The sequence below is a fragment of the Eubalaena glacialis genome, chromosome 10 (assembly GCF_028564815.1).
Source record: "Eubalaena glacialis isolate mEubGla1 chromosome 10, mEubGla1.1.hap2.+ XY, whole genome shotgun sequence".
NCBI classification, from domain to species: Eukaryota; Metazoa; Chordata; class Mammalia; order Artiodactyla; family Balaenidae; genus Eubalaena; species Eubalaena glacialis.
The window spans coordinates 11,696,751-11,714,960 of NC_083725.1; the positions used below are offsets into that span (position 1 = coordinate 11,696,751).

The 18,210-nt window shown below is 50.1% G+C and overlaps 1 protein-coding gene across 1 annotated transcript in view; it reads right to left on the minus strand.

The window, feature by feature from the left end:
* The window catches only part of SORL1 (sortilin related receptor 1), a 159,440-nt gene that overhangs the window by 132,115 nt on the left and 9,115 nt on the right, over nucleotides 1–18,210 (minus strand). Inside the window, exons 2-3 of the mRNA XM_061203301.1 lie at nucleotides 10,039–10,155; nucleotides 3,739–3,864 (exon numbers count right to left, since the gene is read on the minus strand). Coding sequence (XP_061059284.1) covers nucleotides 3,739–3,864; nucleotides 10,039–10,155 — 243 coding nt within the window. The remainder of the gene's footprint in view (nucleotides 1–3,738; nucleotides 3,865–10,038; nucleotides 10,156–18,210) is intronic.

Here is an 18,210-nt window from a genome sequence, read left to right on the forward strand (position 1 = left end):
CCAGCAGGGAGTGAGACCCTTAGAGGGTGGATATTAGGTTTGGTAAAGTGACTGGGCAACTTCACGCCTATAGTAACCCACGGGCTCCCTTTCTGACCGTTCTCTAACCTTGCCCTTTCCAGCCCATCCTGCATGCTGCTGGCAGACCAGACACAGGTCCCTAAGGAACAGTATTCACAGTAAGCCGCCAACTCAAAGGTTCTTCCATGGCTCTCTCCAGTCCTCAAGGCAGGGGGCAAACTCCTCCCTCTTCAGGTGGGGCCCCAATGACATCATTAAGCCATTCAGTGCAAACCCTACCCTCTCCGCCTGCAGAGAAAACACATTTGGCCCCCTGAAGCCTCTGCCCATGCCCTTCTCCTCCCTGATCCCCTAGGGTTCCCACCAGCTCTGCTCCAGCTACAGAAATCTGCCCATCTGTGAAGCTCCAGCTCTAGTCCCGAGCACCCACGAAGCCTTCACCTCTCTGATCCAACGTTACCCTAATGACCTGCAGCTTCCATCCACCCTTAGGCACATGTGCTTCCTGCTGCTAAGTAACCTCCTCAAATGTGCACAGAGTAGGAAGGCATGGGACGTGCTACTCTGCTTTTAGTCCCGGGACGCCTGGCTGTCAAGTCTGCTCGAGGCGACCCTGCAGACTGGCCAGCAGAGCTGATCTATTAGATGCTTCCTAACCTGGGCAATTTCAGGAGCATCCTCACCACCACCCCCCACCTCTCCAAGCACGTCTGCAATCACTTAATATTCCAGACGTGCTTCATCTTTTCCTTTAGCTTAACGCTACGTTCCCTCCTAAAACACAAAGACCTCCGGAGAGATAACAAAAGTCGCTACAGAATTCACCCCCATGTTAGCCTAAGTGACTCTCTCCAGTTTCGGGTGAAGAAGCCAAGAGTACCGTGAGAGGAGGCTGGGCAGACGAAGCAGTGAACGAACTCACCTCCAGGAGGTGGGAACCAAGGGAAGAAGAGAGAGCGTTTCACCATCTCACCCGGGACCAGCCTCTGCCTGGAAAAAGGCAGGACCAGCTCTCGCATCTGTGGAGGCTGGGAAACCTGACCACACATCCAGTGACCTTCAAAGAGCCCAGACATGTCTGGACATGGCCGACTGATCTCGGGTGCACTGCGAGGCTGGTGGAACTGTCAAGGGGCTGGAGCCCCACGCCGCTCCAGGCGGTGGCCCTCAGGGGACCACAAAGAGGGAAGTGGGACAGCGGGCTGATTCGAAAATAGACCCAAACTCTCACATGACCCCACAGCCACTCCATTTACCTAAGCAGCGCCTTCTTTCCCCTCCTGCAGGCCATGCCCCCCCACACTTCCACGTGGCCCTTTCATGACATCTTAGCCCTTCCGAGCAGCTGCGAACAGTCATTTCCACCATTTCCAACTGCCCTCCGTGGCAGCCACGCTAACAGCTGTGCACAGGTGATGTGCCTGGGCCCAGCACCTTGGTGTAGAGGGCAAAGCACTCAGCCATGGGGGATGTTTCTCAGGAAGTGGTAGGTCGAGTGGGGCAATCTGCCTTCCAAGGGACAAAGGCAAGAGTAACCAAAGTCATCGGCACAGTAAGAGTCACTTCCTTCCTGAGAAGTCTGAGGAGGGGTAACAGACAGCCTCCTCTGGGGAAATACAAACCCAACAGGGAAGGCAGCAACCCTAACCTCACTCAGCCTGCTCCAGGCCCCAGGTCCAACAGCCACCAAGTTATCCAAGAAGGCAGCCCTATGCATCCTCCCACCAACTCCAAATCATCCCCAACTCAGCCCTGAGAAATCGAAGCAGCCCTCCTCTTCAAGGTGACAGCACTGAGGCCGCGGGCCCGCGGCTCGCACCTCACCTGCAGCACCTAGAGCTCCTTTATTGCAACCATGCCCTGGTTCTCCTTCCTTCTTGCCCTAGCCCCTGCCCTGCTCCTTCATCTGCTCCAAAAGCCCCAGATCCTCTCCCTGCACTAAACCACCCCCCGCCGCAAGCCCCTAACTTCATCTTTCCTGTCTTCTGACTCTTCCGTCGGGCGGGTTTAGCAGCTGCTCACCGCAACCCGCGACAAGCAGGAAGGGAGACGGAGCCTGCTTACAGACATCTGTGCCCTGTGGTCAGAGGTGAGGAGGGGACGAGATGGGGCTGAAAGGGACAACAGAGCAGTTTCAAGGTGCTTGGTCACCTTGGAGTTAGGTTAGAGGAGGGTTTGTCCTAACTGCCCCTCCACTTTGAGACCATCGGACAGGGCTGATATTAACTAGTAGGTACCAGTAGCACCTATTCTAGTCGTTAAAAAAACAATTGCTTAGGGCTTCCCTGGTGGCTCAGTGGTTAGGAATCCGCCTGCCAATGCAGGGGACACGGGTTCGTGCCCCAGTCCGGGAAGATCCCACATGCCGCGGAGCGGCTAGGCCCGTGAGCCACAACTACTGAGCCTGCGCATCTGGAGCCTGTGCTCCGCAACGGGAGAGGCCGCGACAGTGAGAGGCCCGCGCACCGCGATGAAGAGTGGCCCCCGCTCGCCGCAACTGGAGAAAGTCCTCGCACAGAAACGAAGACCCAACACAGCCAAAAATAAATAAATAAATAAATAAATTTATTTTAAAAAAAAATTGCTTCTGTTAGTAAATAGCCAGTTTAAACCCATGAGCGGCCCCTCCTAAAGCTCCATTGGCCTGGTCCCCTCCCCAGGACCAGCCCACAATCCAGCAACTGAAAGGTTAATGCCTGCCTCAGCAGGGTGGCCTTCAAAACCCAGCTCCCTCCAGATTGGGTCTGTTCTGATTGGTCAGGGCCATTCCAGTGGCTAAATATTTTGAATACAGCCCCTTCTAACAGACCACAGGCAACCTGAGAAGCCAGCACTGCAGGGGGGTGGGGGTGGGGGGGGGACCTGGTCAGAGGACCCTGTGGATTTCGCTCTCTCCTTCCTTTCTGGATGAGCAAAAAGCAGCAGCTACCCCGTACCTTCGCTTTTGCTTCTAAGGAGCTAGTTTTCGAGCATCCTTAGAAGCAGCCATCCTATCCTGGAAATGAGCTGGGGATCGCTAGAGTGGGGAAGAAGGCAACCAAATACAACTCTCCAAGCTAAAGCTACCTAACCAACAGGAAAGCCTTGCAGGCTGCCTGATTCCTGCACCCCCCTCTTCCTCCCTGGGGCCCAGGGCCATCTCAAGTCTAGGCTCTCTCCAAATCAAACTGCCCGGGTTCGACTGCAGAAACAAAGCCCCAGGGCAGACAGCTGGGAAAACAAATCAGGAGCCACAGCAGTATCAGCTGCCCTGGTTTTCCCTTCTAGACCGGTATAGGCTGGAGGGAAGGGGGGGTACACATGCACACGCAGGTACACACGTGTGCACACACACTGGTGATACCCATGAAACCAAGACTTCAGCAGCTGCCCTGGAAGACCCAGAGTAGACCCCAGTGCAAGCCCCAGTGGCCCTGGGTAACATTTTTGCCACCTATGAATCAGGCAACTTATTTGGCAGTTGGCAGATTCTTTGGGCTTTAACCTGCCCTTGTTTGTCTAGAAATCCTGCCTGGCCAGGACCTGGCCTGTTTGATTATGCACAGTTCTGCCCTGAGAATGACATTCTGTCACCGACTCCTAGGTAAGCAGAAAAACAGTCCCCGGCTGCCTGTCACGCTGCAAAGACGCCCAAGCGCTGCATCTCCCAGCCCTCCTGTAGCGCAGCCATGGTCCCAAGAGACAGCCCCACGCAGTCACGACAGGTGACGTCCTTACACGCCTGTTGTCCGCAGGACTGTGGTAGAACTGGGCGATCACAGCTTCGCTGCTGTTCCCCTCGCCAAAGTTCAACTTCTCTGAGATTCTCTTGAATGATCTTCCGTAGTCGTAAGACACGTAAACCTAGAAGATGGAGGTGGGAAAGAAGAAAAGGATCGGTGAGAAAAGTGGCAGAAAGGCGGCTCCCTCCGCCTCCACTTGCAAACGCGTCCCCTGCATCCTGAATGTGGTTCCCAACGGGTCCCTGATACCATGAAATTACAGGTGTGAAGACAACCCACAAAGGAGAAGCAGGCCACCTCTGTGTCTGTCCCCAAGCCGGTGGCCTCTTTTCTGAGGCCACAACAATTCCCTGGAGGGGGAGACGCGCAGACAGAAACCATGATAAGCTCCTCACCACGCCGGGTTGAGTGTTTAACAAATTACATCCAGAGGCTGAGAAAATGTGATTGTCTGAGGGGAAGGGATTGAGAATTTGTTTTGCCATCTGTTGAAATGTCCCCAAAAGTTAATCTAATTCTCATCTCTCTGCTGGGGAGTTCTGTCCTTACAGCATTCCAGACGATTAAAAAAAAAAAACCCTCATGGGTTTTCACAGAGTAGCCCCAGAGATGAAAAAGAGAGCAGTGCTAAGTGATTAAATATGCGCAGAGGCTACACAGAGGGGTCCCAGAACCCCCCTCCTCCAGCACCCGACCCTGTAACATGGGAGATTCTGAGTTTAGAGGAACGGCAGGGGGGGCCATACAGTTGCCAATGGTATTTACTTCTCTCCTGCTTCCAGGTCTCTGGCTCCCCGGTAACCACAGGTATGAAACAGAAGAATAACTTGTGCACTGAGTGTCTACCAGGTGCCCGGAAGCTACCTGAAAGCCATCAAACCTCAAGAAAGGGATGGAAGAAATGGAAGCTGTCAGATAGTTTGTCCCTAGACTTTACTACCTAGGCACTGTGAAATTAATACAGTCAGTGGGTTAAAAATGAGCCTGACAGATGAATATCACACTATAATGTCAATACTATGAATATAATACTGAGTTAGAATTGGGGAAAGCGTTAAAGTAAAAGGACAGGTGAATCCCAAGAAGAATGGGAACTCGGGACGAATCGCATCGACTCAGCAGCAAACACGTTCTGAGAGGTTCATGTGAGCCAGGTACTGCGCTAGACGCCAGGCATACAAAGACACGGCCCTCCACACAATGGGCATGTAAACACGTCACTACTGGTAAACGATGCCCCCACGTGAACAATGAACTACACGACGTTTGTGCAGAGAAAACTGAGCGCACATGCGGGTTATTAATATTTATTAGATGTCGAGGTTGGAAGAGCACAGATAGAACCTCTGCCAATATCTGGAAGAATTGCTGTTACAAACACACACGCTTAAGCACAGCACGTGTTCCCCGACTACCAAACACACGGTAAGGGGCTGCCACAAAAACAGCTTCCTAAATTCAGCAGGTTGAGAGTTCACAGATCATTTGAGTTGTAGAAGACCAAGCGGTACTTTCTCACTTCCATCCTCCAGGCCAAGAACAGACATGAAGTGTTCCTTGTGACATTCAAAGTCACACGCAGCAAACTGACGGCTTCTCCAAAAGGGAGCTCAGGCCCCTTCCAGCCCTAGCATCCCCTACATGGATAATCCACTCCGAGTTACCTCCTCAGAGGCACAAGTGTGATAATAAGCTCACATTGGGGCAGCATTTTTCAGTAACAAAACTCTTTTGTATACATCAACTCTCTTCATCTTTAAAAACCCCGTGAGTGAGTCTCTCCTTTGCCACTTTCCGTGGACCTGGAACATAGCAGGTGCTCAGAAAAGAATTCTGAAATGAATAAATTTCATTATAAACCACAGCATGAGTAAATGCATGTGTTCTTAAGTGAACAAAAGAGAGTGAAATGAATGGATCCCTGACTCAGTGAACAACTGTTTACATTTAAGAGAGAACAAAACTCAGAGAAATGAACGACTAGCCCAAGGTCATGCTGCTAGAAACTGACAAAACTAGGATGGGTTCCTCCAAGCCCAAGTTCAGCTGACTTTCCACTCTCTCAAGTCAACGTTCTGGGTGAATGTTCTCCTCTGCACGCTTACATTTCTCTGCTAAAAGAGGAAGATCACGCACCAAAGCTACAGCCCAGGCATTGAAAGGAACACCGGATGGAGAGAGAAAACACCACCTTGAATGAAGCCCGGGGCCTTCCCCAGACACCCCGCCACACCTCTGCATCACCCACTGGTGGTGGAGGTACGGCCACCCTCAAAACCAGAAACCTCCCCCTTAACGTTCTCGTCCGTAAGCAAACTCCACCCCTTTGGGGCTTGTACGAAACAGAAGTGAGGAAGGCATGTGAGGGTCCACGCTATGCCTGAGGCTCTCAAACTGCTCATCAGCCTTGCCTCCCTTCTCCAGGCTGAACAACTCCAACACGGTATTTTGATCCTATCGTCACAATTCTTATCCTTATTTGATCAACAAATCAATAGGGCAAAGGCAAGCTCGGGGCTGTGCACAGCTACCCACCTTCCTCCACGGTGAATAGCCCTGGAAGGGCCTCTTCCAGTGTTCAGACGAGGCCAAGTGGGCTGACGACCTCACGGCCTCCACGCAGCACCCCCGTTGGTACATTCTGGGTCAGGGTTTCTTTCCCTAGCATGCTGCCTCACTCACTGCCCACAGTGAGCTCCAGGTGAATTGAGGCAAACGCCCCCAGGCTCACTCATCCTGTGCTTCTACCCTTTGCTTTGCATCCAGACACAGGTTTCGGCACTAATTAGTCTTCTCTGGCCTCCACAGGACACTCCTCCCTTAACTAAATAAAGAAGGAAGGAGTTTCTTTTTTTTTTTTTTTAATTAAAGTATAGTTGATCTACAGTATTATATGAGTTTCAGGTAGTCAACATAGTGATTCAATATTTTTATAGATTATACTCCATGTAAAGTTATTACAAAACAAGGGCTATATTTCCCTGTGCTGTACAATATATCCTTGTGGCTTATTTACTTTACATACAGTAGTCTGTATCTCTTAATTCCATACCCAGTTTCTAAACTGCCAAAAGTTGCTAGTTAGATCAGTCTTACCTCTAAAGATGGTCCTCAAAGTGAACGGTTTTAAATTATTTCCCCTGTACTTCAAAACCATATAATAATAATGAGGAGGAGGAGGAGGAGGAGGAGAGGGGAGGGGGAGAAGGGTTAAAATGTCCAGAAAACATCTCCGTGTCTGGTGCTGTTCTAAGTACTTTACACCCGTACTTCTCAAACTGTAACACGCCTACCAATCACCCAGCAGGACACAGGTCAAAATGCAGACTCAGATTCAGGAAGTCTGGGGTGAGATTAGAGATTCTGCATTTCTAACCACCTCCCATGAAACCCGCACACTGCCGGTCTGCAGACCACCCTTTGGGGAGCAAGATTTTACAAGGACGATCTCACTGATGGATGAGAAAACCAAGGGGAAATGAAGGAATTGGCTCAAGGTCGGACTGCTGATGGATGGTAGAGCCAGGATTCAAACCCACGCATTCTGCTCTCAGACCTGGGGCTCAGCTAGACTCCGGCTCCCACAGGCTACCAAGTTCTGCCCTGTCGGCGGGCACAGGCCCTGCTCCCCTGCCAATCCCCAGGGGCACCAATCACACTGTCACACCACTCTGGGTACGAGGGCAGTGAGTCCTACCATTCTTGGTGCCTCCCCTGGTTGATTCTGATCTTCTGGTAGACACTATCTCTGGAAAGCTCTTTGGTCAATTATGTGGCAACTGAATACTTGGTAAAATACGTCAGGAGGGTGCAGAAAGGAAGAGGCGGGGACGGTCAAGATAAACATCACCTTCGGTTTCCTTTCATCTACAGACTTAGCACAGAAAAAGACAGGTCCTGCAGGAGCCACGCTTCATGCACTCACACTGGCTACAAGTTCATCCAGATATTCTTTCTTTTTTTTTTTTTTTTTTCTGTTTAAGAGCAAATCTTCCGGGATTCCAGCTTCCAGATCCATCCCTTTTTTATATACTGAATATGTATGAGTTGGCCGTTCTCCAACTCACACAGTTCCTAATTTGTATAGGTTCCGTTCCTTTTGGATTGCTGACGGGTCCCTGTGAACCGTGCTTCCAGTCTTTAAAGAAAATTTAGATTGTTACTACTCCAGCACCACCTACTCCTGCCTCTGAGTCAGAATTTATTTTTGCATTAACTTTTCACATGAGAACATCTCGGTTTCATCTGCCAGTTCTTTAATGTAGCTTATGCATTGATGAGGGAAATCTCTGCCGTCCCAATTTATTATCTCCAAGCACGAAGTTTCCTTTCCACTTAATCTTAGCATATACTTCATTCCAGAATAGTTTATCGTTTCAAATGTTCAATGGGTCCTTAGTAAGAATCACCCAAATATTTAGGCAGAGTGAGAATTGGGTTTGGATAGACTGGCAATATCTGTAGGGTGACCAACCTTCCTGGTTCATCCAAGACTGAGGAGGGTCCCAGGATATAGGACTTTCAGTGCTAAAACTAATGTTGGTCACCGTGGCAACACTATACTCTCACGCACTGAGTACATGATGGGGTCTTAGCCCCAACGCTGCCCCAGACATGCTGAGTGACCCCATGCAAATCACTGAATGCCTCTGGGCTCCTGTTTGTACCACAAAACAGTAAAAAGATAGGTCTTCGCCAAAAATACTATCTGCACAAAGAATTTTTAAAATACATAAAAACCCTAAGGAGGATTTCTTAATACAGTAGGGCAGAGAGCTGTCTCCTGTGCTCAAAAGAGATGCCTCTGGACGGTGACGATGCTGAATACAGGGGCCTACGGACTCTCACAGGCCAACAGTCATCGACACACTGCCATCTGCGCTTGCCAACCCTGATCGCATTTATAACTGGGCCAAAGTCATGGCCCCAAACAAGCCTAGCCCTGCACCAGGTCACTGCACCCAGACTGGCTGTCAGCTGCAGTGGTTTCCCACCACCACTGCTCAGCACCCACCCTGGGCCAAGTTACACATCATGATGGCCAGCCCTTCGTCTGCCCTCCCCAACTGCCCCCATTCAGCCCACCAGAAAACAGCCCCTGGGGCACCCTCTGGTCCCCTATCTTGGAGCACATCCAAACCAGATGGTGGATACAGAGTGAGGGGCCTCATGGAGACCAAATCTAGGCTCAAGAATTCCAAATGTGTCCTCTAGGCTGATGGGACAGTGCTAGCCAAGTCATCAGGGGCTTTCCTCTGGCCAGAGTGCAGAGTGACTGAAGCTCCACAACGTGGTTTTCTGTCCACAGCCTCACCCTGACCCGAGGCAGGGGCTGTTCCTCTTCCCCACAAGGGGAGGTCCAGAGAAGGGGCCACAGACTTTGGACCCAAGGGCTCACTCCGGCCCTCATATATGTTTTACTTGGCCCACACAGGGTTTGTAAAAGCTATACGTCAGCTGCCAACTTGTAAGACTCAGCAGTTTTCATGTAAAAATCCCCACCTCTGAGCTTCTCTCAAAAAATCAGATCAAGAGGCACTGGGCCCTGCATGGCAACCAGAGCTGAGAGCCAATAACAGCCCAGAAGCTCAAAGTCCCTCCACTTCCCAGTGTCTCGTACCCTGAGACCAAATAGCATCCACCACCATGTTCAAATCAAGATACTGGTGAATGTTTCTTGAACCTGCATCTCTATCAAAAGTGGGAAAAAGTCCCAGAGGGCCACATACTTCAAGAAAAACGGGAGAGACCCTTCCTCCTTGTGGAGGTGAAGAGTGTTATAAACGTGGAGGCAGCTTCGCCCCTGCCCGTTACCCACCTGGCCTCTATCACGGGTCTTTGAGTGTGTGACCCTTGGTCTAATGTCTTCAAAGCACCTAGGCTATTAAACACTGTCAGGTGCCAACTGTGGAAATTAAGAGTCTGAGCGATTCAGATTCAAGGACTCACCCAACTGTAATGGGTTAGAAGAACTCAGCACATGGGAAAGACCCATTCGGTTCCATCGGGCTCCACTGCCGACAGACAGCTCTGCCCAGGAACGCACCTCCGGCATTCTGCGGAGCAGATGCAACGATCCAGATCACACCCTACCACCGCACAAAAGTCACCACACATCACACAGGTCTCTTTGCAACACTGACTGCACCACCCCGTGTTCCGCAAATAAGGGATGTAAGTTATTTTCCAGATTCTCCCAATTACCCGATACTTTGTCTGGCATGATAACCCCGATGGATGAGAAAAGGGCGTCCTGGCTGCACAGAGGAATGCGCAGAGTGACACCAATACTTACATCGCTGCTCTTGGGCCTCGCCAACGCCAGGCTGTCCCGGGCCAAGGCCACGATGACGTTGCTCTTCTCTCCGGCCCAGTGCACCACCATCTGATTGTGGGAATCATTCAGACTAACCTGAAAGAGATCAAACCAACACAGAAATTAGGACCCATGATGAGTGACGGCCACCAACTTTCTAAAGCAAGACTCTCTCCCCCTCTGTCATGACTAAGTGCTTACACTTGGAGCACCGGGCCAGGGTGGCCTGTTTTCCCCTCTCTGCAGATTCCACCAGACTCAACTTCCCCAAGAAGAAACACTAGCCCTCTGCTGTTCGGCATTAACCGGATTGCAAAAAATCTTCTTCTCAGGCTCTCATTGGCATAACCAATAACTTGGCTTATTTTTGTCCTTTGTGAAATCAACCTCTGGTTATTCTCATCCTTACTCCATACATGGGACATGCACTCTTCAGATTTGAAACCAAAACACTGAAGCATCTTCCTCATTTAAAAAAGGGACACAATGGGGCTTCCCTGGTGGCGCAGTGGTTGAGAATCTGCCTGCCAATGCAGGGCACACGGGTTCGAGCCCTGGTCTGGGAAGATCCCACATGCCGCGGAGCAACTAGGCCCGTGTGCCACAACTACTGAGCCTGCGCGTCTGGAGCCTGTGCTCCGCAACAAGAGAGGCCGCGACGGTGAGAGGCCCGCGTACCGCGATGAAGAGTGGCCCCCGCTCGCCACAACTAGAGAAAGCCCTCGCACAGAAACGAAGACCCAACACAGCCATAAATAAATAATAAATAAATAATAAATAAATTTAAAAAAAAAAAAAAAGGGACACAAGCCAGAAAGATCACATGCTTTCAAACTTCTGTTCAAACTGGTTCTCTCTGGCCTCCAGGTGACGTTGCTTATCCTTAGCTCATAACGAGGAGGAACAAAAGGAAAACATCAGCTTTATTTAGTTTTGAAGTATTCCAAGTAAGGAAATATTTTCCAGGACTCCACAGAAATGACCTTCGGTTTATTGCGAACAGTAGTTCCCAGGCTTCTGGGTTTTGTAAACCAGGAAAATGGAGATGAATTAGGCAGGCCAACAGAGGATTGGTTGGCCACCTCTACTTTGCCAGGTAAGAACATTAATGAAAACAGGCCACCGTGTCAGAGCGTGGCTGGCTGTTCTCTGGATCTCTGTCCCCGGCCTCCTGAGGACACAGCAGACTGGTGGCCCAGGCCTTACGATGGGGTGTGGCCCTACACGGCCCTGTTTTCTTTCCCTACCCGCAGGCTGCATTCAGGACCCCAGAGTCCCAGAGGAGAATGGGGCCACAGGACAGAAGGAGCCCAAGTCCCCGAGGAGAAGGCCCTCCACTTGTTTTGAACTTCTCATAATTGGGAGATGCATTCACACCACTGAGCTCCTGGGATTCACCTGTTATGTATCCGCCCGCCTCCAAAGCCACACAACCACCATCTAGAATCACCGTCATGTTTCAAAGAAAGGACGTTTTAACACGGAAAACTGAGGAAAAGGAAAGATAGACTCTCAGAATCAAGAACAGTTCTTTCCGATAGGTTCTGCTTTATGAAAAGCTAACTCCATTCCTCTTATTTTTCCTTTCACCCGTCACTGACGGACAGTTCAAGGGCTGGCATCTTGGCACACCTGAGGCAACCGTTTCACCACCCCCCCTCCGTGTGGGAAGAGCCAACTGATGACCACACTCACAAAAATTCTGAGAGCTGATGTGAACGTTCAGGACAAACCCCCCCCCCCCCAAAATCCGGAGCACAAGCAATGCCTGGGAGAAGCCTATTCCACCGGCCCCTTCAACCTCGGCTTGTCTCGGGCACAGGAGAAGGAAACCGAGCTTCTGAACTCCCAGGAGCCTCTGCAGAGTCCACCTGCACGCTTCCCCACCCCCACCCTACCCCGCCCACCCCACCTCCCGGACTGATGCAAAGTACACACCTGAGCTGATAGGCCCTCAGAGCAGTAAACCCTCCCCTCCCCTCCCCCTCCCCCTCCCTCCCACAGCTGCTTTCTCCTTTCCCCGCCTCCTCCCGCCCACTCCTTGTAGTGCTCTCAGAGGTCTGAAGGGAGAAGGGAAACACCTGTGCCACCAACTTGGCTGACAGAATAACAAAAGAGCTAATCCTTAACTACATTGCTTTGGGTCTTAAGCACCTGCACCTAATTTGATCCAGGACCCAAGCTCTTTGGGGAAACAGGTGAAATGAGGCCTCTTTAAACAAAAAGACCCTGGACTTTTTTTTTTTTTTTTTTAGGAAAATATGTCATTCCAAAACATTCCTTCTCACTCCCAGAGAGGTAAGTCCAGGCAAGCATCGACAGAGACGTGCAAATAAAAAATAGAAATAAGTAAATTATTTAGCCCAGATGCTAAGGGGGAAAGCAGCTAAGGGAATCGCCACCAGCTGCGGAGCCTTCCTCCAGCCCTCCCTCTCCCCCTCTCCTGCCGGCCCTCGCCCCTGGGAAGAATCTGGAAGCATCAACGGATCAGAAGCCCACCAGGCAAAGGTGCCCTGGGAATTCAGGCTAACAGCCTTCTCCCTCCAAAACAGCCTCACCCTTAGAACCAGAGGGGAATAAATTGAGGATTTATGCAAATGTCAATCGATAAAGGAGTTGGAACCTGGAAGAATCACTAAGTTCATCCAGGGTCTGAGATTTAAAGCCCAGCAATGCTGCACTCGGGCAACCTCAAAACAGCCCCATGGGCAGGTTCACAATCAAATAACGCTAACGCTCGGAGCAGGTTACAAAGCCTACAGTGATCAGAGCGGGAACAAGGACTGAACACAACTTGCTCAAGTCTTTCTATTCAGAGGACGTGAGATTTATGGGGCCCCCTCAACCAATCCTAGGAGAGGTGAAGGGGTGAGAGCAGCACAAAGGAGGCATCCGAACATCCAAGGGCTTTTTTACAAAGGAAGCCCAGAAGGCGAGCTTGGTGAAACACCTTTAAAAAAAAAAAAAGATTTTATTAGATGTCCCTTTCACTCCTAAAAGGGTAGCCCAGTGGGGAGAAAAAAAAAATCTCAGGCAAGGAACGGCTTGTCCAAGGGCCACCAGGCAACTCACACGACAGCTCAGCCCCTTCCCTTGGTGGGGTGTCAGCGCCCGCACCTCCTGGCCAGGGAGTAACTCCCTGGGGAGCTGCCTGCCTGGCTGAGGCTGATCCCCACGAAAGCCCAGGTGCCCATCCCCCCAGAGCACAGTGCGGAGTCAGCTGCGGGAATCCACCACGCACCAGGCAGGCTGGCAAGTTGTCCGGTTTACTAAGGCAAAGACATCATCGTGCTCTCTGGCCTCACTTTCCGCCTCTCCATCCCCCCTTGGTCTCCATCCCCTCGTCCCCACCCCAGGAGAAAGGGAAGAAGGCAAAGCAGGCCCTCCATGGACGGGGACCAGGCAACCAGAGGTGCAAGAGTAGCCCCCAGCGATCATAACACCTGCAGGTGCCAGTGCTGGGTCCCCGCACTTTGTGGGTGGTTTCCGGTTCGTTTGGGTCCTCTTCCATCCCCAGGGATTTCCTCCCGGCTTCAGCCCCTAGCCTCCCCCATCACCAGCCCTCTTGGTGCAGCTGCAGGCTTCCCGATTTCCAGATCACTCCTATCAGCCTTGCTCACTTGTGTCCCAAAGACCGCATGGAGAGGAGTGGGCACACATGGACCCAGAAGACACCAGTCTGGGAGGGAGTGAGAGCCGATGGGAGAGTGGCTTTTCCAGAACGTAACCTTGATGTGCAGTCAGTTGTTACAACCCCAGGGCGTGAACAACCTTCCCTCTCCCGATCTCCAGCTCACAGGGCGTAGGTGGAGCTTGATAAATGAGCCACAATTAATTGGAGCTGTAAAAAAGCAGCAGGGAGGGAGCCCAATGCCTCCCCCTCAGAAGGCAAACAGGAAAATCACATGCCACAGCAGTCTCTGCACAGAGAAACTGCCTCATAAACAACAAACAGCATCGGGGTCGGAGGTTCAGGCCTCTGCTAGGATCACAGGCAGATCGTTAAGAGTCAAGGTAGCCCCCCAGAAGTCACCCGGTTCAAGGGTCCCAAACCCAGCTAACAACCAGAGTCCCCAGAGAGGCCCCACCCCAGTCCTACTGATTCAGAACCCTCTGACTGGAGCCCAGGAATCGGTATTTTTAAAGGACACACCCCTGGTGTCTCTCATGTAGCTTATTTAGGGAATGATGAATCTAGTTCGCTCCCTTCCTCCTGGCAGAACCTGGGGCTTGAATGACAGTGGCTGGAAGCCTCACTCTTTCCGTGAGGGTTTGTCTTTGGGTGCCCTGGGTAGTTGTTAAAACCCTATGATCTACTGATGTATGCCACAACGTGGATGAGCCTCAAAAACACTACGTTAAGGGAAGGAAGCCAGACACAAAAGTCACATGTTACATGATCCCACATATATGAAATATCCAGAACAGGTAAATCCATAGAGACAGAAACCAGATTGCTGGTTGCCAGGGGCTGGGGGGAGGGGGGAATAGGGAGTAACTGTTTAAAGGGTAAGAGGTGTTATTCTGGAGTGATGAAAATGGTTTGGAACGGGATAGAGGTGGTGGTGGCATAACATCGTGAATGTACTAAACACCACCGGATTGAATTGTTCCCTTTAAGATGGTTACTTTCATGTTATGTGAATTTCATCTCCATTTTTTTAAAAGCCTCTGTCTATGACCTGCAAAGAACATTATACTTCTCAATTGCTGATGCAACACCTAGGAGCTCCCACTCATAAGAAATGCTTCTTTCCCCCACCTCGATCCTTCATGCTATCAAAATATGCAGCTCGGGTGAGTCATGGAGAAGGCAGGCTGAGGAGTGGGTCTCTGGTCAAAGCAATCCTTCAAAATGCTGTCAGTGGCATCTGCAAAGCCACAGCATCCCTGCGGGCCTGGTCCCTGGCTGGAGAAATGGCCACAGCTCAGGGCTAGCATCCACTTCCCAGCTCACAACAGTCATCACCTGGGTCCCCGTCAACCCACCCATTGTCTCAGTCTCCTAGCAGGCCCCGGCGTTCCAAAGAGGTTAAGTGTTTTGCTTCACTCTTCAGAGAGGGGGAAGAAGCTGCTGCCACCCAAGCTCCAAGCTCTGGGTTGTTCGAAATAGAAGGAGGACAAAGAAATTGCTTGTTGTGGGAAGGTGGTGATTGCTTATACACTGAGGCCCACTAAGGGTTAGGTACCCTTTGGGGCTCTTTACTCACTTCTCACCTGTCAAGAGTACACAGAGCACTTCTGGGGGAAATCAGCACGACATGTCTGACAAGTAATAAGAAATTTACAATAAAACCCACCAAACTCTGTATAGTCATTGAGTCTTATTCAGAAGGACGGGGGCCCTTAATGGAATGGGTCTCGTGCCATCTCCATTCATTTCTTCTGCCATTACGTCTCTCAGATTGGTCAAACCCAAAGATCAGGATGTCCTAGACACCCACAGCCTGTAGTCCTCTCCACTCCTTCTTTCCAGAACACAGGATGAGAAGGACAAATAAGGCAGACTGGTTCATTCCTCTGCCTCACTAGCAGTGAAATACAAAGAAGCATTTTTAAAATTCTACAGTGAAGTATAAAACAAATATCCTGTCCTTCAGCTGCGAGGACAGAGGTAGCTGCTAAATCCTCGGTGCTGCAGGACGGACCTGAGGAAACCAAAGACAGACACCCAAGGTCCAAGCATAACAAGGTTTCTCAGACCATCTGTTTGCACGACCTAAATGCTGGTTATGCAAATCGCCCCTCCATGTCCCCTTTTGAGACTGTGTTCCCACTATATTTAGTCAGCTCATTTCCCTCCCTGGACTCTCCACCTCCGAAGGAGAGCTGAAATCTAGTTTAAGAGCTCCCTGCAGAGAGGCCCTGTCCTGGCCTCTCCACTCACTCCTTTGACTTTTCTCACTGATGCTTCACCCAGAGAACCTGTTAACTACTTCTCTGATCAATGCAGGCTGCCCATTTCACAGACAAGGAAACAAAGGGAGAAAGACCTCGGACTAAAAAACTTAGCATTTCACTATAATCTCCTTAACTAGAGTAATGAGCTCTCTTGAGATTTATTTATATGCCTCTTCCTGACTTAAAATATCAGCTCAGAGAGACCTTAGTTCTGATTAATCTTCGGCAAGTAGAATCCACCCGCCGTTGACCTCTATCTGCCACTCCCTCCTGGTGAAGCCCACTTTGTCATTTAGCAAATAGCCTGCTCTGCTGTTCTGGGAGGGCTCCCTATAAAAAAAAAACAACTGTGAAAAATCTCTTTGTCATGAAAATAATCACCCCTTAATTCACCAGTTGGCAAGTAAGAAAAAGAAGAAAATATCCGGGCCAGAAAGAACCTCAGGGAACATCTAAACCACCTTCCACACCTTGCAGATGGGGTTAAACCCAAAGAAAGATCTAGAGGTGGGGTTCCCATCTGCCTTAAAAACCAGGACCGCAGAGTGGGGCACACAGCACTGAGAGCACAGCAAGCCCCTCACCAGTGTTTACTGGCTGCTGGACACCCTGAACCAGGACTAGCCTTAAATCATGATTCACCTGTGTAGGATGGTTCCAGAACATCCACTTTCCCTGACCCTCCACTTTGGCTCTGCAGCTCCACCATAAATAGCCCCCCACCTCATTCATTCAGTACAGATTTACTGAGCACTTACTACATACCAGATGCTCTACTAGGTGTCAAAAAATCAGCAGACTTCTAGGTCCTGCCTCATGACTCTTAAATCAGTAGGGGAAACAAACGTTAAACAATTAATTTCATGAATAATGCTTACAGATGTTAAATGTGGGAGCCGGGGGGCATAACCAAGTGCAGGGCTGCACTGAAGACAAGACCCCCAGTGGGTACCATAAGGATGAAGAGGGAGGAGTCCAGGGCAAAAGGGATGGAGAACAGAAAAGACAGATCCAGAGGAAGAACAGAGCGAAATCCAGGAACGGGGAGGGAACTGGAACTTGACAAATTTGAAAAGTTAAAAGTAAACTGGTGTAGCCAGGAGAGCCAAGGAAAGGGTGGCATTATATGAGATCTCTAGGTTTTGAAGGGGGAACAAAAGAGATCACAGCCACCGGACCCATGGCTGAAAGGAAGGCGTTCACTGGAATATTTACAAGAGGGAAAGGTGCCACCGTAAATCTGAGACAAGTCAGAGGCTTGGGTTTGAGTCCTGGTCCCGACGATTGATGGGCTGCACAACTTGGGGGACGTCCCTTTGCGTTTTGGAGCCTCAAGATACTCATCTGTGAACAGAGAATAATCTTACCTGAAGATGTGTGACACCACAGAGCCAGTGGAAAGTTCTGCTCGAACCATCACCACCCTATGAGCAACATCCACACAATTCAGGGTCTTGCCAACCAGAATAGCAGCAACAGCCCAGCTGCCCACCAGCCTGGCCACAGAAGGTGCCCTGGATACTTCTGCTTTACTACTAAAGGAGGGAAAATTCACTGTGTTGACATGTACTGGAAAAGCTCTGCAGGGGGAAAGTTATTCTTTGGCAAAGTGGATTTCTTAGGGATGTCAAAAGGGGAGAGAGACAAAATTATTACAGAATAAAAATATGTGCTGGGTTTTTTTTTAATGTATGGATGCCTCTTATTAAGATTTAGTCTTTAATAGTGATCCTGGCTACTAGTCCTCCCTAGAAAACAAATAAAGACTTCCTTTCACATTGCTAAAAAAAAATTTAAAAATAAATAAAGAAGGCTTACCTTCAAATCAAACGAGATCTTATCCATGAATATATTTCATAAACTTCAAAATGCTAAAACGTTATTTCCTCTTGTTACTGGTATGGTCTTTATACCAAAATAAACCATTCTTCACAAAATGGCAGCACATAAAAAATTACCGTGAGCATCACCAGGATTGGAACACTGAGGCCTAAGAGCAGGAAGTAACAACATACATACATACACTGGTGAAACACTGCACGTCCAGGTCAAGCTCAGAAGCCAGTCATGGAGACTTGCCTAGTGGCGCAGTGGTTAAGAATCCGCCTGCCAATGCAGGGGACATGGGTCCGAGCCCTGGTCCGGGAAGATCCCACATGCCGCAGAGCAAGTAAGCCCGTGCACCACAACTACTGAGGCCATGTGCCACAACTATGGAGCCCGTGTGCCACAACTACTGAGCCTGTGCTC